Source organism: Struthio camelus, chromosome 11 (assembly GCF_040807025.1).
Source record: "Struthio camelus isolate bStrCam1 chromosome 11, bStrCam1.hap1, whole genome shotgun sequence".
Taxonomy (NCBI): domain Eukaryota; kingdom Metazoa; phylum Chordata; class Aves; order Struthioniformes; family Struthionidae; genus Struthio; species Struthio camelus.
Window position 1 is genome coordinate 4,091,456 of NC_090952.1, and position 23,969 is coordinate 4,115,424.

Consider the following 23,969-nt stretch of genomic DNA (forward strand, 5'->3'; position numbering starts at 1 on the left):
CTGCTGCAACTCCGAGTTCCCACATCCAGCCAGTAGCAAGGCTGAGTGTGTAGTCCCGATAGGCAGGCATGCACACATACACACCTACATTTATACACAGCCAGCCACAGAGATCAACACAGACAGAAAATGTAGCGCCCATGGCCGCATCCTATTCCCCTCCCTGACTGATCAGGATGAAAGCCTGTTAATGGAAAAAATATACATATATATCCATGCGTACAGTAAGGATCCATCAAGTAGCTGGCCTTAGACACCCAGTCTATCCAGGGCTGGCCCCTTGATCCCCTGCTCTCCCAGCTGCCTCATGCACTGGTACACACACGTCTCTTGCACCCGACACCCAGACTCCACCGTGTGTCTCCAGTACCTGGCTTGGACCTCTTCATCCCTCTACTAGCCAACTTTCAGACCCTCTTGGCTCCAATCCTCTGCTCATCCACATGAGGCATCCCTGTGCTGTGAGCCAGGTGCTCTGGGGAGCTGCCCTGGGATCCCCCCACCCCTGCCTTTGTTATCGCCAGTGAACCACCTGGGGAGCTGGTTGCTGCTGCCTGGGGTAAGCCAGGGCACAAGGACAGCTCCACAACTGCCAGCATCCAGCCACTGATGATATTCCCTGTGTGGCCAACCTTGGAGACAGCCAGGTAAGCAGGATGGAGATGCTGCAGGAGGTGTCTTGGTACCTCTGACATCCTTATTAGCTCTGGGGTGCCCATGTACATGCCCATTGTTGGGGCTCTGTGGCCACCTGCTGCTGCCCAGGGCTTTGCAGGAGGCGGGGGGGGGGGGGGGGCAACACTGTGCGTGGTGCACAACAGCTCTGTTAGCAGTCCTGGGGTGGTGATAAGTATGAGGCTGCATCGACTGCCTTTGCCTTCTTGGTGCTGCCAGACAGGTCATCTTGGGGAGCTGCTGTGATCCCTGCCTCCTCCACGGCAGGGAGCCAGTTCCTGGCCAGCATTCGTTAGGTTGGAGTTTGCAGGGCAGGAGCCTGAGCTGGGGCACCAGCGAAAGCCATGTTGGTCTTGCCCCAGTTCCACTCTCATTTACTCACAAGGGGCTTTTTTTCAGCACAGGCGATGCTGGGTCTCTGCAATGAAGTGCCAGAAGCCCCCCACAAAGAGCACAGCCCTGCTGATACAGGGAGTGAAGGAGGATCAAGGTGGGAGAGGAGTTGTTGGGTAAGTGCCCCAAAGTGGCAAGTGACCAAAGCTAAACCCCAAGGTGGCTTTGAGGGCCTGAGCACCCCATTCCCAAAAAGTCGGTTGTGCCCAGCGCATCAGAGCAGGAGAGCCTGACGAAGATCCTTTGCTACCTGCCAGAGGCATGGCAATCTCAGGAGCAATAGAAAGGTTCTCATGACTGAGGTGGTCATCGGGGCTGTTTTGGGGGCCATACAATGAGTGCAGGGTGCTGTGCTGTGAAGGCAGCAGCTGGAGAGTGCTCTCTCCATAGGAAAGGCCACCAGGCTCAAAGAAGCAGGAGCGCAGTTAAACATGCGCCAGAGTGGGCAGCCCTCAGGGAAATCTCTTGTCCTAACCATCTCCACCCAAGATTGTTTGACCATTCCCCTTTGCTGAAGGTGCTGGTGAGAGCAGGCATCTGCACTTGCCCTACAGCCCCCTACAGGATGGGGGGAGTTTTGCTGTCAATGCCCTGTGCTTTTTGGTGAAGCTGGGAATACTCTTGGCTGGCCTGACCATGGCTGGAGTGCCAGGTCTGGCCATCTGGGTGTAAATCATGCAGCCATGGGTTACCTGTGGGTCCAAGACTGGCAGCACTGTCAGTGAGGAGAAGTGAAGCCCTGGGCTCTGCTGGGGCTAGGGTTTGGGTCTGCTGTAGCTGGGGGGCACAAACCCAGTGTGCTGAGCCACACACTTTTAGGGCAAAATGGGCAGTTTAGCCCTATTGTGCCTGGAGTTTCTTTTCCTGCTATTTCTGTCAAAATACATTTTCTTTTCCTAGGTGCTTGTTGCTGAGAATAACTGCTATTTCATTCCTTGCCCACTTCTCTACCAGCCTGCCAGGGCCACCGTTTTAGGCTCTAGCTAGGCTCCTTGTTTGGTGTGCAGTGGAGACGATCATGTGCGATGCCTTCTGTGTGCCTTTTGGATGTGTCCTACAACTCTCTGTGTTCCTTCAGGTGTTCCCCAGGGTCTTCCATGAGCCTAGGGGTGCTTCCAAGAGCCTTCCATGTGCCTTTTGTGCACCCAAGGGCCCTCTCTATGTGCATATGGTTTCCCCCAGGGCCTTCTGTGTGATTTTTGGTGTTTCCCAGGGCCCTCCCTGTTCCTTTCGGTGCAACCTAGTGCACTCAGTGTGCATTCTGGAGCAGCCCAGACACTCCATATGCCCTATGGGTGTACTGCAGTACCCTCTGCGTGCCTTTGGTTGCACCCTGTGACTCTCCATTTGGCTAAGGTGGTTCCAAGGGCCCTTCATGTGCCTTTCAGCACATCCAAGGTCTTCCCTTGTGCCTTTAGGTGCAGCCAACAAGCCCCTGTGTGCCTTTGGGTGCACCTGTGAGCTCTCTGTGTCACTTTGGGCCACCCCTAGGGCCCTCGGTGCTCCATTCGGCGCAGCCTGGGACCCTCCACATACCTCTGAGTGCCCCAGGGCATTCCATTTTCCTTTTAGTGTGCCCCAAGAGCCTCTGTGTGCCTTTCAGTGCACCTCAGGGCCCTCCGTGCTCCTTTCAATGCGCTCCTAGACACCTCCCTGTGCCTTTGGCTCTCCGTGTCCTGTTCAGTGGGACTCAGTGCCCTCCACGTGCTGTTCAGCACACCCCCCTGCCCTCCGTGTGCCTTTGTGCCCAGGGCCCTCTGTGTGCCTTTGGGTGTACCCCATAAACCTCCATGTTGCCTTTGGCGTCACCTGAAACATTGAGCAAAGCTATCTGAATGAATAAGGGAACGAGCTTGGCTCTGCTGTTTGGGTTGCAGCAGCCAGGGCAGCTACATGGAACCGGAGCCCGCAAATGTTGTCGCTGTAAACAGTAAGCATACCACATTTTTGCCAGATACAGGACCACAAGTTTTAATAATAGATCAGCATACCTATGAAGGTAAAGATCCTTTAAAAAAAAAAAAGTAGTTTTAGTAGTAGGCGTCAATGGTGCAGTTAACACTTATACAGTTGTACGGGCTAAATTAATATTGTCCAATGACTGTACCATAACTTGTTGTTATGGGGCAAAATGAATATTCTGGGAATGGATATTCTGAAAGGACAGTCTTGGATAGATAGCTTGGGTACATGGGAAACTAGTCATCCTCTAGTTACAGGAGAAGCTAATCTCTGTATGATTAAGCCTATAAATCTGCTACAAATAGCACCACCACCACCCCCATGCCTAATATCAAACCAGTTAACGTTCCTCAGTGTAAGCTACCCACTCCTGCCATAAAACCTGTGACAGAATTAACTAAACAGTTAGAGCAACAGGGTATTATAGAAAAAAAAAAATCACTATATAACAGCCCAGTACAGCCTGTTAAAAAACAGATGGGATATAGCACATCACTGTTCACTACAGGGCTTTAAATAAAGGTACTGGCCGTTTAACAGCTGCTGTTCCTAGTGTTGTAGATATAGTTAATACAACAAATGAATGTGCCTGGGACGGTGAGACAAAAGAAGGGGTATGGTTCACAGATGGGAGTGCCAAGTGAATGGGGAAACAATGGAGAGGTAAAGCTAGAGAAGCTTTCACAGACTAAATCAAATGCTCGGCCCAGCTGGCAGAGCTTAGAGCTATGGAAATGTCCATGGAGCAAGGAGCCACTTGTGTCAATATGGACTCAAATGCTGTATGGGCCAGTGCCACCCTGTGGCTAGAGTATTGGGAGAAAAAACAATTGGCAAGTAAATGGTAGAGACGCTTGGGAAGAAACACCCTGGGAAAAGATTTATGATATAGCTTAATCTCAGAACGTATCCATAGGACAAGGTGTATCTGCCCACCAAAAACCTAAAAACCTTGAGGCAAAGTGGAATTAGATGGCTTATTGTTTGGCTAGAATAAGCACATTACAAAATTCTGAGGCAGAATGGCTGGGTAAATGGTAACATGAACGGCAAGGACACATGGGGCGTTATGATTTATATCAATAGGCTGCAAGGAAAGGATGGCCTGTGACAAAAGCTCTGGCAAAACAAATTGTAGACTCATGCCATTTTTGTCAAACAATGGTGCAATACGTGTCAAAAAGACAACAGTTTGCCAGTCTTAGGGAAGGTGAACTACTCTGGGAAACTTGGCAAGTATATTATATTGTTCCTCTAAAGCAAACACCTGAAGGCTGGAAATATATCCTTACAGGAGCAAAACTAATCGGCAATATAGGCAATGTGTACTACACTTGAGCTGCAACTGGTCTAGCAGCCATTGCTGGTTTAAATAGGTGGTTTGCTACCTTCCTCTTGCCCAGAGAAATACAATCTGATAATGGATCCTATTTTAAGAATAAAAAAAGTGCAAACTTGGTGTGCTTCAAATGGAGTACAATGGACTTTGCAGCTACTATATCGACCTTAAAGTAATGGGATAGTAGAACGGTGGAATGGACTACTAAAACAACAGCTACACAAGAGTGAATCTATTAATACTTCTAAGTGGGGATCCGATTTGCAGGAAGTTGTAAGACAGCTAAATAAGTAACAACCCCGCCATGGGAAGTCTCCTTGATAAGGGGTTTATGTCAGTACCCACACAAATTCCTGTTAAAACAGAAGTGAAACCCTATCAAACTCCTGGAGGTGAAGTTGTGGTTAAACATCCAACTCAGAGTTCGATTTGGATGACTGTCATTTTACAAAGGAAAAGGAGTATGGGACGCTGTAGACACTAGAGGGAGTAAATTGACCATAACTGAGGCTTGGATTATGTCCAAGACCTAGGTATCTTCTCTTGCAGGAAAATGTATTACCTTATCACCGTGGGAACACGGATAACGGGAACACACACCCAAAACCTATCTTTAACACGTTCCACCTTTTCACATTGCCCATGGAAGAACTCAGGCACTGAAGACCAGTCACAATCCATCTTTAAAACTACACTTCCAGGAAGAATACCATCTGTAATAGCATGAGGTCAAGGACTGATAGCAGGCAATAATGTTAAACTAATCCTAAGATCTAAAGTTATTGTAAATGTAACTATATGTAATAACATTGGATGGGAAGCTGCACGTGGCTTTGACAATAGAGTGGAATGGGTACTAAAGAAACGTATATTTGCTATTATTGCTATTAATAGCAGTAATAATAATTATTATTATATAATTATACATATTATATATATATAATTATATATAAATAATAATATTATTATTAATAATAATTGGCTATTATTATTATTATATTAGAAAAATATTTGCTATAGTAATGTGACATATGTTTTTGACCAAATCACCAAGCAGACTTACTGGATGGCTTCTCATATGACTGAACAAAAGATGTCTTATTTTGCACTGTTTAATACATCTATAGTAGTTGGAGTAACCTTAGGTCAACCAGACAGCTTTCTGAAGCGTAACACCAAAGTTACTCAATATCTGGAAAACACCTAGAATAAAAAGGAATAAAAATGATATATGATAATAATGAATTTATTTGGTTAGCAAAAGCAGAAACCAGTCTTACTGAACATCATTGGCATAATATCTTTAAAGGCTGGTCATCTCTAAGCATGTGGAGGACAAAAAGGTCATCAGGAGTAGTCAGCATGGATTCACCAAAGGGAAATCATGCTTAAACAACCTAATAGCCTTCTATGATGGAATGACTGGCTGGGTAGATGAGGGGAGAGCAGTGAATGTTGTCTCCCTGGACTTCAGCAAGGCTTTTGACACTGTCTCCCATCACATCCTCCTAGGTAAACTCAGGAAGTGTGGGCTAGACCAGTGAACAGTGAGATGAACTGAGGACTGGCTGAATGGCAGAGTTTAGAGGGTTGTGCTCAGTGGCACAGCATATAGTTGGAGGCCTGTAGCTAGCGGTGTCCCCCAGGGGTCAGTCCTGGGTCCACTCTTGTTCCACTTAGTCATCGATGACCTGGAGGAAGGGACAGAGTGCACCCTCAGCAAGTTTGCCGATGATACTAAAGTGGGAGGAGTGGCTGACACACCAGAGGGCTGTGCTGCCATTCAGAGGGACCTGGACAGGCTGGAGAGGTGGGCGGAGAGGAACCTCCTAAAGTTCAACAAAGGCAAGTGCAGGGTCCTGCACCTAGGCAGGAATGACCCCAGGCACCAGTACAGGCTGGGGGCTGACCTGCTGGAAAGCAGCTCTGCAGAGAAGGACCTGGGAGTGCTGGTGGACAACAAGTTAACCATGAGGCAGCAATGTGGCCAAGAAGGCCTAGGGGATCCTGGGGTGGGTGCGTTAGGCAGAGTGTTGCCAGCAGGTGGAGGGAGGTGATCCTGCCCCTCTCCTCAGCCCTGGGGAGGCCTCCCCTGGAGTCCTGTGTCCAATTCTGGGCTCCCCGGTACAAGAGAGACATGGCACTACTGGAGAGAGTCCAGCGGAGGGCTACAAAGAGGATGAGGGGACTGGAGCATCTCTCCTGTGAGGAAAGGCTGCGAGAGCTGGGCCTGTTCATCCTGGAGAAGAGAAGACTGAGAGGCGATCTCATCAACGTGTACAAGTATGTGAAGGGAGGGTGTCAAGAGGATGGGGCCAGACTCTTTTCAGTGGTGCCCAGCAACAGGACAAGAGGCAACGGGCAGAAACTGAACCACAGGAAGTTCCATCTGAACCTGAGAAAAAAAATTCTTGACTGTGAGGGTGACTGAGCATTGGAACAGGTTGCCCAGAGAGGTAGTGGAGTCTCCTTCGCTGGAGATATTCAAAACCCGTCTGGATGTGATCCTGGGCAATGTGCTCTAGAGGACCCTGCTGGAGCAGGGCGGTGGGACTAGATGATCTCCAGAGGTCCCTTCCAACCTCAACCATTCTGTGATTCTGTGATTCTGTAAGAAAAAGCTACCAACATATTGTAACTCATATTACATCCTATGCTCATACTGTTAATAAACACTCTATTGTTAATTGTTGCAACCTGAACATTGATCTGTTATCTTAAAAATTGAAGAGTACACATAAAGGAAATATTAACTCAAGTTAAATCAAGTTGCAATAGTTACAATCAAGTTAAATAGTTACAAAACTATTGTAAATTACTTGTTTCCCATACATATTTATGTTCTTACCATCATTGTGCACGTGCAAGAGGGCTGGTTATTCATACAATGAATGGATTAAGCTCACTGTGCAATACCAGTAATCATTAAATGTTGGTCTGAGCAAGGGTGGAATGTGATCAACAAATAAACCCCTACAGTGGAAGAAGGGTCAGAAGGGATGGGCAAGGGTGAGGTGCCCATGAAGCTCAGGAAAGAATGTGGGGAGTGACTGACCGCAGCTGTTGCAAAGAAAGCTGAATTTATCTCAACACAAAGGTGACTAGAGGATGGCCTTTGTTTTAGATAAGCAGCTATGCCAGTTGAGTGGATCAACTGACTGTATCATAGTTGAGTGGATCAGCTGGTTGTATAAATGTTTCTCCCTGAGTTAATCAAAAGAGCATGACTGTCTCCCCGAGTTAGCCAGACCAGCATGGGGGGAGTGTATACACGACTCAGCCCAACATAGAGTATAAAACTGAACAACTAACTAATTTTGAAGAGAGCAACGGACTTGAGCAGGTATCAACCCATGTATTCCTTCCCAGGGACTGGGGATGCCCAGCATCGTGATGGTGAACATATAGAGCCCAGTAATGGGAATCATAGTTGTATTGTGATTCAGCTGTATATTGGAATTGGCGTATTCTGCTAAGTGTCACTTACACTTGTATTGTGTGATCAGCATACTGCTGCATCACTCTGCTAAAAAATCATATGTAATGCCACATATCTTCAAATTTACTTTATCTTACAATAAGCACACAGAGAGCCACAGGGCGGCTTGCCAAAACATAGAAGGCCATAGCTCCAGTGAGGGCTGCTGGTAGTATTATAAAACATAGGGATGAAACTCAGCACTTTGGAACTTGTTATTGAGTTCCACACAGTCTGCTTTCACATAGAGGTTGCCTAGAGATTTCAGTTGGTCCATGCCCCAGCTTTGCCAAATACAGCATTGGGGTTGCAGGCCCTTCACACATGTGAAGCAAGACAGCAGGATGGACAGCACTCAGGGCGCTGGGTGCTTTCCTGTTGAAGGCAGGAAGGAGAAGGTGGGCATACTCTTGTATCACTATGTTTGCCAGAAGCAAGCCTCTGCATATAGCAGCTTATATGGGGCAGCTGTGGGACTGGACAGAGAAAATATGACGCACTGTATTTCTAAAGCCCCAGGGAGTGAGGAGTGCTGATTCCACCTCCTGACTGTCCAACATCAAGCAAGAAGAGCAGTAATGGTACTACTGCTGCTCTTGCTGTGGTGACACAGGATGATATGCTCTTGCTGTGGTGACACAGGATGATAAATAGCAGTCACTGACTTGATGGGTTAATGCTACAGCTCCTTTTCCCTCAGCAGCCAGGTGCCTAGGGTAGTACAGCATCTTGGTGAGGTAGGGAAGTGCTATTCCTTGAGTGTCCTTGAGAGGGAAGGAACCAGGGGCTCTCATACATGTGAGATGTGCTAAGGTAAATTTTATTTCAACTTCTTGACATTCCTATCTATTCTGCTGAGCACTTGGTCCTCTCACATGGAGCAGGGTGACTTTGCCAGGACACTGTCATGTCCTTGGCTCACCTGCTGGCACTGCCACAGTGGTACAGGCCCTGGGAAAGTGGCTGGGTTTTTGGGGGAGTGGAGAGGGGCAGAGCAGCATAAACTATAACATAGGCTCAAGATGTAGGGTCATGCCCATTCAGGCTAAAATATGCTGTCTGTCCCTCATCTCATGTGATCATTGCCAGCCCCAGAGCAGCCTATAAAACAGCCTAGATGACCCTGTGGGTGCATTAACTGCCTCATCTGCCGAGGCAGCCATGTGCTGTCGCAGATACTGTCCCAGGCCACAAGACAGGCACTCACTCTCGCCTGCTTCCCCAGCAGTGCCAGGCAGCAGAGTAGCAACCCTCACTGGCACTAGGACTGCCTTTCCAGGAGGTGAAGAGGTCCTGCGTGTGAGACACCCAGGCGGGAGACCTGCATGCCCCAAGCTGAGAGCAGGAAAAATTATTATCTTGTGATACCTGATAGCCCATCTCTGATAGCTGCCATGGCCATCAGAGAGGCAGCTGCCTGCAGCTCATTCTTTCCATTTATGACTGTATCACAAACCATTTGGTGTACATAACCTTGGAAGAGGCTGGCCCCGGCCTGAGCAGCAAAAGTGTGGCCAGCTCTGGCCCCAGTGGAAGCAGTCCCAGTGACCACCCTGCTCTCAGCTCCTCTCCACAAGGCCTCAAGACTTGAACTGATTATCTTCTTACACTTACATCCAGCCTGGAAGGTCAGAGAGACCTATCTTGCTCTGCCTGCCCCTCATGGTGTTCTATGAACCCACACTGTTCTCCCCTTTGCTGTCTTTCATTGAGCCCCAGACACGCTGGTGTGATAGCACTGTTAAAATAACCTGGGGCAATGCACCAGTGAAGCAGGAGTCACCATCTCTGCCCTTGCTAGGAAGGCCCAATGCATACATTTCCCATCATTGGAAAAAAGGGAATGGGAGGAAAGGCTGGGACACTGGCAGGCTCAAAGGCTGGGTGAGCAGTGTGAGCCTTTGAACTGGGTACACCTTCTGGAGCTGTAAGGTCTGGCCCTCTTGCATGCCTGATAGAGAGGCATCTTTATCCTGCAAGAGGCCAGAGTTTGGGCCAGCTGCTTCTGGCTGCTTTCCCTAAAGGACGTGAATGCCAAAGTCAGCCTGCCCACTGTCAGCTGTCAAGAAGCAGCAAGGGCCAGCTGCTCCCGAAGGGAGCTGGGTAAAATAACACAGCTAGTAGGGCTGGGGTCTCACCAGCCGGGATTCAGTCCCACAGCACCCAAGCAAGACAAGCAGGGCAGACTCAGCGATCACGGCGAGGTTCAGCCAAGAGTCAAGATCATCAGCAAGTTTGTGGTGATGATGCAGGTCCAAACTCAAGCCAATAAGTCAATTTTCAGATCACAATCAAGTGCAGTGATTGCCAGGGAGGTCCATGGTCACAAGGCAGGTCTGAGGTCATGTCAGGAAGCCAGTCTGCAGATCAGGATCAGAGTTCATAGCCAGACACGGTATGGCTGTGGCTAAGCTGGAGACTGGTCCTCCTGCAATATAACTCAAGCAGGGGCTAAAGGTCCAGGGCTGAGCTTATATGCGCTCCTGGGCCCACAGGCAGAGGTGTGGATGGAGGCCCCAGGTGAGCTGGTAAGGGCCATTAAGGCCCATTTGTGCCCTCAGGAACCTGACACCAGATGCCTCTATCAAGCATTTGGGTGGGCTCCTGCCTTTGGCTTAGTATAGCAAACACTCCCAAGCACAGAGCTACCAGATGCTGGCAAACATCTGTTCAGGTGCTGCTAGCGCAACCAGGGCCAGAGGTGAAGTGGCAGGGGGACTGTGCCTCTTCCGGTTGGAAACCAGACTTGTTCCTCTCCTAGATAACACTGTACATCTGCTTATCTAAAACTAGCATCCAAGTTTAGGTAGGAGTGGATTCCCTGCCCTAGCTCGGCCGGGAGAGTTGGCTAGGAGGCTGCAGGAACTGCCTAGGTTTGGGAGCCCCGTAAGTCTTCCTTTGGGCCCTGGCTATTAATGAGCAGAGGATGTTGTTACACGCCAGCAAGAGCTGCTACCTGCTCTCCTCCCCGTTCGTTATCTCAGCAAGCGATGGGTTCTGCACCTTGCTTAACTTCTCCATTCGCTCTGTCTAACTGCAAGTCCGGCCCAGTGCCAATGGGACCTGCTGGTCCCAGGCAGCAAGGCCAGGCCCAGACCAGTTCAGACTCCCAGGTCCAGTGTCTGGCATGGTACAGTGAGGGGCTCCGATGAAATCAAATGGATCCTGGTCCCCTTCCTGAGGAACACCCCCATCCTCCCAGAGAGGAGCAGGCTAGCAGTGATGGTTCAAGATGCTGGTTTGCCCATCAGTGTCATGCGGTTCAGGAGCAGCATCCAGGATCTGGCACTGTTACCTTGGCTTCATCCTCTGGCACTGACCTTGGAGCCCAAAAGAATGAGCTCCTTGAGGATAGAGGGGGTCTTGCCATGCATGGTATGGGAAATGCAACTATTCCCATATCTCCTGTCCTGGCGTCCTCCTGGCAGCAGGAACCTCCGTCAGGCAGCCTGGCAGGCTGTATGTTACTCCCCAGCCTGGCATGACACCAGTCAGTGAAAGAGAGCAGGAATTTATCTGACTATGCTGGCTGGAGCCCATGGCATAGCCAGGATGTGAATCATACATTTGCTAGGCTGGTTGAGTGATCTGCTTGTGTGATGGGGCAGTAAGGGATGATGGTGCTGAGGGCACCCCTGTGCTAGATTTGGTGGTAGCAGCAGACATCTCTGGCCCTTCCCAAGACATCTTTGGATCAGCCTCACTTTTTATCTTCCTCCTCTGCCCCCATGAATTTGCCTGCTTGGCTGTTCTCTTCCAGCTGCTGCTGGCCAAAGCCCCCATTGCCATTTTGTCCCACGTGGCTTATCTCATTGCTCCTATCTTGTTTTTTTTGTGACTGCAGAGGGGAGTGTTGTGATGGCATTAAGGAAGCTCAAGGGTCTCCCCAGCTGCTCAGTCCCTACTGAGCTGCAGGCCAGCAAGTGGAGACATGGAACCAACACCAGTCAAGGAGGAAGATGGTACAGCAGCATACACGAGCGATGCTCCTCTGGCCAAATCCACTTTGCATTTCTAGGGAGTCAGAGGGAGGGATGGGCAGGATGGGCAGGATTGCCAGCTTCTTATCACTGAGTATTGCTTAAGGAAAACCTGCTTCCCTTGCTACCTTTCCTCCTTTTGCTCTCCACTGCTGCCTCTCTCCCTCACAGGTTACAACACCAACGGACCTGTCTAGACCATGTTGGCTCCATCCAGAGGTACATGGAGATCCCTGGATGTTCTTCCCCACAGTATGAATATGCCGATATGCCTGATCTTGACCGGGGTAAAGTTGTTACCACCCCTCCAGAGAGGTGTGGAGGAAGAGAGCAGAGAGGGGACAGTAGCAGTGGGGGAGCTGGGGGAGGGTTGAGAGGACAGTAAAAACCACCTGAGCACTTAGGAGCTGTCTCCCTGCCTGCAAAGGCTGTACTCCTTATGTTTGCTGTGACAGTGCCTGCTGACAGGGACCCCAGGAAGATGTCTGAGGATAGTACGAGCTGTGGATTTACCCAGGCACCTTTCAGGCTTTGCCAAGTTCAGCAGCAGCAATGCTTTCATCACCCCTGCCCAGGAAAGATGCAGGAGCCATATGGCTGCCAGGAGCTGCCTGGGACTGCTCTAGTAGCTGGAAAACCTGCAATCCTTCTTGCAGATTGTGGTCTGTGGTAAGCTGTTCACCAAATGGTGTCATCTTTTGCAGGCTATCTTCTGTTACAAGCAGATGGGAATGGTGCGCTGTGGCCTGTGAAACATGTTGCAGGCTGGCAGGGGGCCACTGCTCCCCAAAGCTGCTGCACTTAACCCTTTGAAGGCTCCTGACTACACAGCGAAGTCATATAAGAATGTTTTCAAGAGCTCTTCCCGCTCTCTGCCAGATACTAGTGACGCTCATAAGGCAGAGAAATGCTTGAGAAATCTGGCCCTGAAAAGCCAGTGGCACCCTCTGTACCTCAGTTTCCCCTAGCTTGACCTCTAAACTCGAAGAGAGGGATTCTCTTTCTACCTGGAAGGTCCCAGACAGAGCTGGAAGTAAGTGCATGGCACCACAGGTCTGGAGGGAGCCCGCTGCATGGAAGGACAACACTGCATGCAGCATGCATGGAAGGTGGAGCAGTGTTAGGTGTGCTGCACAAGGCACAGGCAGGCAGCCTGCTGCGTGTGCACATATGCTACTGAGCCACAGTAGCATAAGTGCACCATTCCTGGACCTCTCCAGGTTCCTGCATCCCTGCTGAGACGGGGGCCAGGGAGCAGAGGATGTGGCTGCAGGAAAGAGGGAGCCCTGTTTCTGTCAAGGTGGCTTGCACAGCCCAAGTGATTTTTAACAAGTAATCCTTGCTGGGAATCAGTCTGGCATGTGGGGCCTTGCCAGTGGTCTGGAGAAGCGGGCGAGGTGCGTGCGGTACACGGGAGGGCCTGAGAGCAGCCAGTGCACAGGAAGGCTGCTGTGTCCGTTGCTTCCCCCAAATCCTGGTGGCTTTAGGACCGCGAGGCACACTGGCACGCTGCAGTGTGAATGGAGCGGAGCTGCCCTGCCTCCACACTCCCCTCCCTGGACTGCTTTGCTGACTTGTCTGCTCTGATTCGATACACGCCGCAGGGAAGCTGGGCCAGGGGGCTGTGTGTGCCCAGGGCTGCGCAGAGTGAGTGCACCCACAAACTTTGTTCAGTGCCTCTGCCCCAGCCCTGCACTCTCGGTTCCTGGGTGCTCTGGTTGGAAGTATGTCCACGGATGAGGTGTACGTCCTCCGTCCCTTCAAACTCATCGCCCTCTGCTGCATTTTCATTGGCTTGGCGCTGGATGTGGTGGCCCTCCTGAGTCCTGCCTGGGTCACCTCGGACTACTACTCGCTGTCCTTATGGGAAGTGTGCAAGCAGTCCACGGACATGTGGCACTGCCTGTCCACCCTCAAGACAGGTGAGAGAAGGGGACGTCCTGCTTGGGGGATGGGACCATCAGCATGGGCAGCCAGGCTGGGACTCCTGCTGCCAGTGTTCCTGCCAGAGTTCTCCCTGGTGCTTACCTCCCTCAAAAATTTGCCCCCAGGATGATTTTGGCCCTCTGTCCTGGGCTCTGCTGGAAGGGGGCCCAGCCTTGGAGCTTGCTAGGTTGTGAGAAGGGTGTGTGCGGGTCGGGAGATGTGCCAGACCTTTCTCAATTGGAGCAGAGCAGACCAGGCAGAGGAGAACAGGGCTGGATGCAGGTGTTGGCCCCTGGCAGGACTGTGCTGGGGAGCTCCTAACAGCCCCTCCGTGATGCTGAGCAGGGCCATGCTCTCTGTTTGGGGGATTTTCAGGGTTTAGTCTCTGTTCTGCTTGTGTCCCTTTTTTGCTGCCCTGCTAGTGGCCACATCCCAAGAAGACACCTGTCCCCTCACCTAGCCCTGTTCTCCTGGTCTGTTGTCCCTGCCTCTGGCCCACAGCTGTACTCCTGTTGGTCCAGGCTTCTCCTGGGCTGTGGGAGCTGGTCCAGACCTTGCAGGGAGAGAGCAAGCACAGTGCAGAGGGAGGTATCAGGAGGGGAGCGCATAAGGGAGGTAAGTTAGTGGGAAAGACCCAGGTGGAAGGGTCGGACTTTTCCATCACGCAAGGCAGCATGGTGTAGTCGGCAGAGCTCAGAGGCTGGGGTTGTGTGTCCAGCCCTGGGGCAGCTGCATGCTACCCAGCAGCTCAGGTCTCTGTGTTGCCGTTTCATCTCCTGTAACAGGGGAATAAGGAGACTGATCCTCTTCTTTGGAAAAGGATTTTGCAGCTCCTTGGGCAAGCAGGACTAAGGGAGGATAAGGCAACGGTTACACAATTTAGGGTTGCTTCCAGGCATGGCCTTGGGCTTGACTAACACTAAGGAGCTTGGCACATGCATTTGGCTGGCAGGCAGTGTGCGTTGCTGCTAGCCAGGCTTTTACCAAGTGAGTGTCTGTGTTCAGGCCTGCTCCTTGCACTGCCAAAAGCTGGTGAAACTTTGTTGGTCTGAGACATTGTGTGAGTCTTGGAGTGTGGCATGTGCTTGTGAGGAGGTCTGTGCATGTTTTTGGACACAGAGCTTGTAGTCGTAGCCCCACCATCCAGGCTGTGCTCCGGGGATGTTAGAGATGGTGCTGCCAAGTTAACAAGTTGCTTTCATCCTCCATAGATAAGAGTGAGCTCATGTAGGAGGTTCCTGCTCATTCACTGTGAGTGGGAGGATGGAGCTGAGGGAGCCCAAGCTTAGACCAGCCCAACGGGCCAAATGGCTCAGGCCAGATGTGCTGCTAGGCTGCAGGGAGTTGTTACCCCAGGGTGCCTTGAAAGGTCACTCTCCTTTGAAAAAGAGGGGATGTAGTCAGCCAACAGCTGCTTATTTCTCCCACCTGCTGCTGCATCTGTTTGCCCACTTAGGCCACCTGTGACTATCGATCAGCAAACACGGCTTGGTTTGGTGCATTTTCCTCCTTACATTGTAGCTTTTGGGCTACAATGAACAGGAGAACTGACTCACTGCTTCCTCCACATCTTTTTATAATCGGGACCCCTTTTAGATATAGTAAAACCTTGAGACAGTTTTCAAATGCAATGTTTCACGGCATGGCAAATCTTCATTAAGAGCCAACACATCTGCATCTGCTGGGCATGGTACAGGTATAAAATTGAAATGGAGAGATCCCTCCTTGCAGGAAGAGTGTGAGCAGAGACCTGGAGCGTGAAGCAGTGTGCCTGGGCCTTCACGGCTCCCTGTCCTGTGCTGTGCCAGCTGTGTTTCCTCCCAGGACAAACCCGAGCCCCACCGTCAGAAGACATTTGGACCATGTGGAGACCTGATCCTCCCAGATTCTCATGCTTAGAAGAGATATCCAGCAGATGGCCACAGTTGCACCATGGGATGGAAACGGATGAAATGAAGAGGCAGTGGGAAATCACATGCTGCTGAGGTCTCCCCACATTTGCCTTTGCCGCTGTGTGTCACAAACCGCAACTGTTTTACTGAGTATGCTTTGCTGGAAGGGGAAGTAGGAATTCATCCCTCAGTCCCTGCCTACGCCCTTCCCTCCCCAGCACCAAAAGCCCACAGAACATGAGTCCAACAGAAGTGTTTGCTATCTGGGCTTCCCCTCACTTCCATCACCCACAGGGGCCTGGTCTTCCGTCAAGGAGGTCACTGGATCCAGGTGGCAGACAGCACAGGCAGGCAGCATATCAGGACATGGTGGATGTGTTCATATCTCCCTTCTCAGGGCTCACAATCCAAGGAGGAGTTTGCTTGCCCCAAACAGTGGCCATGGCAGGATGTTTAGAGGAAGTTATGAGGAGGTAAGTCTATGCTGATGCCTCATCCTCCGAGCCAGGAGGGGGAAGGGCAAAAACTACAGCTTCGAGGGCACTGTTGCAGAGCCGAGGGAGAGAACATGATCCTGGTCTCTGCTGCAAGCTGTCGTGAAGCTCCGTGGCTTAGCTATGCCCACAGAGTCAGCTAGAGGGTGCCTTGTAAACTCCCTCCTCATCCGTCCTCTGTGCCGGGTAATGGCCCAGAGTCACTGCCTCCTGCCCTCAGCAGTCAGGGGGATTTCAGCTCTGCTGGAGTCCCTCGTCAATGAAAAATCTGTATCACGTCTCTGTGCTTTTGGTGGCTTGTGAAGGTGACTGCCTTGGCGGAGCCAGGATGGCAAAGCGATGGCTTCGATGCTCCAGCCAGCTGGGCCCGGAGGATGTGGACCCCCTCCACTAGGCCATCTCCTCAGTGAGGCAGGGGACCATGGCAGAGCTGCAAGCAAGGCGGTGGGGAGACAGGCAGGAGGGCCAACACATGCTGTCAGCTTCTATTTTTTTGTGCCATCTTTTGTTGGTAACAACTCAACCAGGGAAACGGGGCCACATCCCTTGTTCTTCTGTGGGCAGGGGGTTATGCAGCAGGAGGGCACTGAAGCAGATGGGGACTCGCTGCATGTGCTGACCTTCTCCTTCACAGTTCACCCTTGTGATTTATACTCCAACTGCCTGTCTCCATCCCCCACAAATTAAGGCAAGGCTGTGTAGCCACTGCTGGGAAGAGAAGGCACAGAGGGGCTGACTTCAGCCTCTTTCCTGCCATGGCCTGGTTGGGAGAGCCTCCTCAGAGGCTGCTTGCTGATGTGGGGCCTGCTGGAGACGCCTCGTCCGCCTGGATGCTCTAGCCACTGCATATGGCTCAGTTTCACGTGAAGGTTCTTCGCTGTAGGCAAACTCTGAGCAGAGGATTCAGCTGGGACCCCTGAAGTCTTGGTGGAGCTCCCAAAGGAGGGGTCAGTTGCTCATTCACCTCTTAGCTGTCCCATGAGTTCACCCTGTATCCCTAGGTGGAGTCATTTAAGGGAGGTTTGGCTCAAGTACTTCTTCCAGGAAGGCAGCTGGTTGTAATATGAAGACCAGGGAGAAATAGTGTATCCAGCGCTGCTCTCAGTGGCTTCTTCCAACAGCCCATCCCCTTTGCTATCAGAAAACATGGCTCTTTGTGTTTGGCATCAGCCCTGACAGCTAGTCTAGCTGTGCTTTTCCTAGAAGGGTTTCAGAGCTCACTGCTACCAGCTTGTCTTCCCACCCTGTGAAGGTAATTAGCCATTGGATGGGAATCAAAACATTTCTGGGCTTTCCTTTTCCAACAAGCTCTGCAGAGAGAGCTCAGATTCTCTCTCTGCATTTTCTTCAGCCCTGGATTACTTTTATGCATGTGCTTGCTCCCACAGCAAATTCTCCTTTGGATTCCTGGAAACCGTAGAAATAGCCCCTGGTTTGAACAGGCAGGTGTGGGAAGCATGTGGCCTTTGCAGCAAAGCAATTTTTTGGGCTGCTGCAAACAGACAGCGTTTGGGATGCTGGCATGTGAGCAGGCAGACATGACTCATCTTCCCCCACATACCCATGTATTCTGCCCAGTGCCTGCAGTTGTGCCTGACTGCATGTTCCAGCAGAGCTTTTGCCCTATCGGACATGTATGTGGCACAGAGTGGTATCTGCACAGGGCACTCCACTCCCCCTTCTGCCAGCTAGAAGCCTTTGGGTTGGGTCAGAGGTGCAGATGGCGCAGGCACAAGACATCTTGTCCCCAGACAAAGTGATGCCTGCCAGATGCTGGAGGAGTCCTGCCTGCTCTGCACAGTGCCTGGTGCACAAGGCAGGAAAAGCCCAGGCCAGGCTGCGGAGAAGCAGGAGGCAGCTCAGGCTCTGTCCTTTCCAGGGCTGACTGTTTTCCTGGACATGACAGGTGTTACACAAGCCTGTTATAAATGCCCCCACCCGGTCCAAGCCTGTTCTTCGTTAAGCAGAGATGAAGTTTCTGTTCCAGATGGTTCTGAAGCCTGGCCCACCTCCTCTCACACACCAGCATCTTCGCAGATATACAGTTGAATGGGGCTGCTGGGTCCTACAGAGAGCCTTGGGGTGCTCTCCCTTGAGGGTCTGCATGTGATTGCTGGTGCCCTTCCCTGGGACCTCAGCTCCTTATGATCCGTGGTCCTGGTCCTGCTGCACTAGCTCTCCAGTTTGGTTTTCTTGCTCACCAGCTATCCTGTTTCTCTTTCCAGATGCTGCCGTAAAGGCTGAACTGCCATCCCACAGGGAGGTAGAGAGCAGCTGAGCTCTTCCTGGAGGTGCTTTCCTGGCTTATGCCTCTTGTCCTAGGTCTTCTCTAGCCCTGGAGTTAGTGCGATACTACTTGGGGTGCTCTGGCCCAGATGAGGGCAGGTGTGAGATGCAGGGTTTTTCTCCCAACATCCCAGGCATGTGTATTTTCTACAGAGGGAAGGCTGGTGATGGGTTCACAGCTGGAGACAGCTGTGCTGAGATGTGGGCAGCCATGCTCTGCCCTTATTGATGCAGTAGGTACCTGCATCACTTCTCCTATGCCCCCACAACTTCCTTTTGCCTACAGACATAGGTGCTTCTCAGGGCAGCCAGCCCATCTGAAGGATGGGATTGCAGTGCACTGCATAAAGTTCTCTTGTTGCACATGTGGGATGGTTGGAGGTGGCACGTGGTACTTGGCAGCCAGCTACTGCATTGTGCAAGAGTCCAGCAAATGCAGGTGGAGGTGCTTGGTGGGCCCATCTGCACTGTGGAAATCTATTTCCAGCATGGCAATGGCATGGCTGCAGGCTGTGTGGGCAGAGCTCTTCCTGCTACTGCGTTTTTCCCTGTTGCTGAACCAGCAGTGAGAGCCTGGCAAGTACATGATGTTGATGGGGTGTTCGGTCAAGCTTAGTTTGGAGGCTCCGCACATACCTCATCACACCTTGCTGCAGTCGGGACACATCTGGGCAGACTCAGCCTCCTGATGGTAGGGCTGACCCTAAGGGGAGTCTCAAGTCTTAAATGTCTTGAGCTGGACCTTCCAAGTGTCCTACCCTGTCACTCCGCTGTCCCTTTCCATCACCTTTTGGGCTGCTGTCCCATCTGTTTTCTGCCAGTGTGAGACTGAGGCTTCTGGGGACATCACCACGCTATTAACTGCTGATTAATAGGAATTCTGGGAAAAGTCCTTTGTTGTGGCCACAAAGGCTGAGTCAAAAGCCCTGCTATTTCCAGATGCTTCATTTGTTTGTGGGTTGTTTGACTTTTCTTTCCCCTCCTCCCCGCACAAGCTGCAGGCTGTCATGGGCTCAGGTCCCAGTGCAGGGTCTCTCCTCCATGCATTGCCCCTTAGGCTTTTTCCGAGACTGCAGCCTCCTTCTCCTCTTTGAGGTGGGTCTGTGCCAGCTTTGCTGCTCCCTCCACTGCCAGCCATGCTTTAAAACAACCACCACTCCGTGGGGTACTATTCTGCCTGATTTTCCTCCCCTCTGCTCCGTGCTGGTGCTGGTACCCTCCAAGCGCACCCACAGCACTTTGCTAATGCACTTGCACTGTTGGCAGGGCCAACCTAAGTCATCTTCATTTGGAGCCGGTTTACGTGCACTTCTGATGCTGTCTCACATGGTGTGGACATGAGCTTGGAGCCCAATATGGAAAATATCAATGGCTTGGTTTGTTTTCCCTTCTTGCTGCTCCATTTGCTTGGAATGGGGATTCTCCTTTACCAGGTGCAGTGACTCTGAAGCAGAGCTGGTCAGAACCCTACACTAGAAAGACAAAAAAGTGGTGGGAAGCGCTGTTGCTTTAAAAAGCTGGAAACGTACAAGCTGGTCCTGGCTGTACTCCTGGAACGTGATTCCCGCTGGGGTGAGACAAAAGATCCTTTTATCCATACAAATTGTCATTCCTCAAGCATTTAGAACCAAAGTACTAGTGTTAAACTAGTTATCCAGTTTAACTTGAAGCATTCCTGTTCAGTTGTGTAACACATTGCCCCAGCCTAAGCCTCTAAATATTGTGCATATATTTAGTTTAGTCATAGGAACACAAAGAAACTCACTTATGCACTCCCTACTAGAAGAGAAACCCCTTTGCTTTGCCTATGTTTCAGTCACAGGATGTGAGCTCTGGGGCACAAACTGCTCAACCCCTAATGATGCTGATGGGAAGGTCAAGGACATGCTCCCAGGAGACCCCAATGCTTTCTAAGGTGTTCAGCCCCTGCCTTGGTGTCAGCTTTGCCAGCCCACCCCCTCTAAGTGCAAACATGTCTTCTGCTTCCTTCTGCCCTTGGGGGACGCGAAAGAAAAACACTTCCCTCCACCACCTCCCTGCTGTCACGTGGCCATTTGGCCGCTGAGCCACCTGAAATAACAGCATGAACAACATGAACATACAGGCGAAGCAAGTCCTCCCAAATAACTTGTCTCAGATCCTTCACTTGCCTTTTTCCTCCGCTCCCAATGCTTAGGGAGCAGAGGGCCTGGAAGGGGCCGGTATATACTTCCCCAAAAGGTAATGCATTGCTGGGATAGCTTGGACTGCAATGCTTTTACATAGGTGGCAAAGCCCTGAGCTTGTTAAAAGGCATTGTCTTGTACCTCTTGAGAAATTATGGCTGCTGACCTTGAAATATCAACATCTCCAAGAAAAACTGGATTGTATTTGTATAGTGGGTTTTTTGGTGAGTATGTGTGGGAAGCTGTGAGCCTGCTGGTTTATGATTCACTTGAAAAAAAATTTGAACTCAGTTCCTTTATGGGGAGAAATTAAACAGCCTTATTTCTGTTAATTTTTTTCCATTTTTTTAAAGCTAGGCAGAGTGTAGTTAGACTCCAGTGAGACCCAGCATACCAGGTGAAACAGGGCAGAAGGCGGAACTCACTGCTGGCCCCAGAGATGTTTCTGACTTAGTAACAGGATACTTGTCCACCATGAGCTTGATTCACAACGCTCTCGACAGGACAACACTCATAATGTCTCCTCCAGTTTCTTAACACTGTTATTGTTCTATTCATTCTGAGGTTTCCATAAAAGGGCAGCTTATGAAATGAGCTACGTAAGTCTGGTCCTGCTATCTCTGGAAATCTTCGTACAAGGTATATTGAGTGGTGTGGGTTTTTCTGTTTTTGTTTTTTCTATTTGTGTTTTATTTTCAACTTACCTGACTTAGGCTACAGTTTCACAATATGCTGAACCAAAAGTACCGGTGCTTTAGTTTTCAAAAGAAGACTACTTCTGCTACTATCTTCCCAAGGATGTGAGAACTACTACTGCAGCTTCACATGCTCTCAGGTCTTCTGGTTCAATTCCCACAAGCTCTAAGTCAGAAGTCCTTCCAGGCATTTTTCCTTCAGCAAACTGCTGTTCACCAAAGACTCTCACTTTGGAAACGGGAAACAGGTTTTGCTCAGGCACGGAGGACATTTGAGGGGATGAGCAGCTCTAGCAATAGCTGGATTGGCTTTGGAATCCCATCACGGGAAAATCCAGGCAAGGGATGCTTGTGACAAATTGCTACTGGAGTAGTCTGAAGGCCCGAGGCTATGTTTTGTCATAAACCAAAGGTTTTCCTCCAAATTGTCTCTTTTCTACTCTAGACTGGCAAGTGGCTACACTGGTGTTAATTCTGACAGCAGCTACGATCACTCTCCTGTCCTTCCTCATCTCTCTGATCTCATTCTGCTTGGAGATCTACTGGCAGTACTACAGAGTGGTTGCTGTTCTTCTTTTTGCTGCAGGTACCTCTATAAATAGATTATCCTTTGGCTGCCTGGATTCGATTTCAAGGGATGAATTCTCTCCTCACTCATTTTGTACAGTTTGGTTAAGTTTATAAATCAGGGTAAGGTTTGGATTGGTTCCCCAAAAAAGGTGTCTCTGGGCTAACTGAAGAACAGGAGTGATTCACATTTCATTTTTAATAATGAGTTGTGGCCTGCTAGGATCCTGTATCCTGGGATGTGTGGTCTTCCTGTGTAGTATATTTGCTTTAAGCTAATGGCATCAATTTGCTCAATGTATATATTAGGGCCAAGCCATGAACTTTTTTGCCTGCAAATGGGACAGCTCAAATTTGATCCAGCAGTGAAAAGCTAACATCAGAAGGTTCCCTGGGGGAAGGAATGAACAACTTTAAATACAACCCTTCGAAAACACTACTGTTTAATTTACCAGAAACCTCTCCAGAAGCCACAGGACAATTGTCCTAAGGCAAAGGTGTCAGGAGCATCACTGAGAAGTGCTTGTGGTATTGTCCAATCCACTATACCTGTTCTCTAGGCTTGGTGAGTCAGTCATAGATTTGAAAGCGCAGTAACTTCACTCTGCAGTAGAAGGAGAGAGACAGCCCCCAGTTTTGTGTTTATTTGTGACTTTTTAAAATATTCATACACTTGCCAGTGGAAACTGTTTGCAGTATATGTTTCCTGTAATACTGTGAACCCAAAACCCAGTAATGCTGTGGACGTGAGTTCATGAAATTAGTTAGGGCAGAACTATCACTTAATGCAAAATAGATTTTCCAAGGTGAAATACAGAGATAGAAATAAATACTTTTTAATAACTTTTGCCTTGTAGTAGTAGAAGAAGTTGGGGCAAAAAGTTCATCCCTTGATTTTGGTTTTACGCAGCTGAACATTCACAGAGGCTTTAAAAATGATGAAGAAAGCACAATGTGGGTCTGTCCCAGGCCTTCCTCCACTGCTGAGGTACTAAATGTGTCAGCCCTCTATATGCTTAGATGGAAGGGGAAAAAGGGAAGTGGAGATGAAGGTTGCCAACAGATGACTGCAATTTTCCATGCCTCGAGTATCAGTATTTTATTGGAATCCCTTGTTAAGGGGAAGAACTGCAAAGTGATACATGCTTCTGGGCTCTATGAAACTGTAACACAATTTTTTTTTTTGCTTCTTCCCTGTTTTTTTTTTTTCCTCTGTCCTAGTGGTACTACAGATCTGTGCCTTGATTCTCTATCCAATCAAGTTCATTGACAGTAGCATGTTGAGGAGCTACCACGAATTCAACTGGGGCTATGGCCTGGGCTGGGGATCTGCCATCTTCATGCTGGGTGCAGCCATCCTCTACTGCCTACGCACGGACATTTATGAGGGTGCCTACTACTAGGCAGGGGAGGTTAGCCACTTCAGATTATGGACTATAACTAGATTGCCTGGACCAGTGTGGGAGGGGTGGGCAAGGGTGGTTATGGGGTTCTTGGGTATATTGGAGCACCCATTTCCTAAGATACTGAAGAACAAGCTCGGCAGTAAGCAAACTGTGTTTATGAACAAGATGGATATGAAGATCTGACATTCATTAAGGGATCAGAGCAATGGAGTGAAGTAAGTAATAGCTCCTCAGAATAATCAGCTGGTTTCTGTATCCCTCATGGCTTGATCTGTGTTTTTTTTCATTGTTATTATTTTTGTAACACAGGTAGGAACAGTGAGGTGACTTTAGGAAGTGATTTTCATTGTTTCATGAAGGAAGTCATTCGTTATTTCTTTCCTTCTGACATATTTATCACATTAATGACAACTTGGAAATTTGTAATATGGGTTCAGGGTTATCTGTGCACATGAGCTGAGAATGAAGGTCACAGAGAAGCCGGGGTGCAACGTTGAGAGCTACTGGGTCTTATCTTTTGGTGGCTGCACTCTGCAGACTGTGTTCTGATGCCGAGAAAAATAAACGAAAAGGCCTACCTCAGTCTGCATGTGTATTTTCTTTCAGAGATGTTTAAAGGATCAGGTGACTTTGTCACTAGCAGTTGGGAAGAGAGTTGAAAAGGTCTGGGACATAAATAAGCAGGAATTGCAAATTTAGCTCTTTGGACTA

General features: G+C 49.8%; 2 protein-coding genes across 3 annotated transcripts in view; both read left to right on the plus strand.

The window, feature by feature from the left end:
* Window positions 1-6,379: 6,379 nt before the first annotated feature.
* The window catches only part of LOC104149484 (uncharacterized), a 50,152-nt gene continuing 32,562 nt past the window's right edge, over window positions 6,380-23,969 (plus strand). The window contains exon 1 of one of the 2 annotated variants that reach the window (XM_068956579.1): window positions 6,380-6,652. In XM_068956579.1, the coding sequence (XP_068812680.1) occupies window positions 6,507-6,652 (146 nt within the window). In that variant the 5' untranslated portion in view covers window positions 6,380-6,506. The remainder of the gene's footprint in view (window positions 6,653-23,969) is intronic. The other variant, XM_068956574.1, reaches the window with a different exon arrangement.
* LOC104153865 (transmembrane protein 47) lies at window positions 13,077-23,840 on the plus strand. Its single transcript, XM_009689940.2, has 3 exons — window positions 13,077-13,749; window positions 21,731-21,871; window positions 23,074-23,840. The coding sequence occupies exons 1-3, from the start codon at window positions 13,554-13,556 to the stop codon at window positions 23,253-23,255; spliced, it is 519 nt and encodes a 172-aa protein (XP_009688235.1). The 5' UTR covers window positions 13,077-13,553; the 3' UTR covers window positions 23,256-23,840.

Coding starts and splice junctions, on each gene's coding strand:
- LOC104153865 (XM_009689940.2), top strand. CDS start 13,554: ATGTCCACGGATGAGGTGTACGTCCTCCGTCCCTTCAAACTCATCGCC. Junction 13,750..21,730: donor CCTGTCCACCCTCAAGACAG/GTGAGAGAAGGG, acceptor TTTCTACTCTAG/ACTGGCAAGTGGCTACACTG. Junction 21,872..23,073: donor TGTTCTTCTTTTTGCTGCAG/GTACCTCTATAA, acceptor CCTCTGTCCTAG/TGGTACTACAGATCTGTGCC.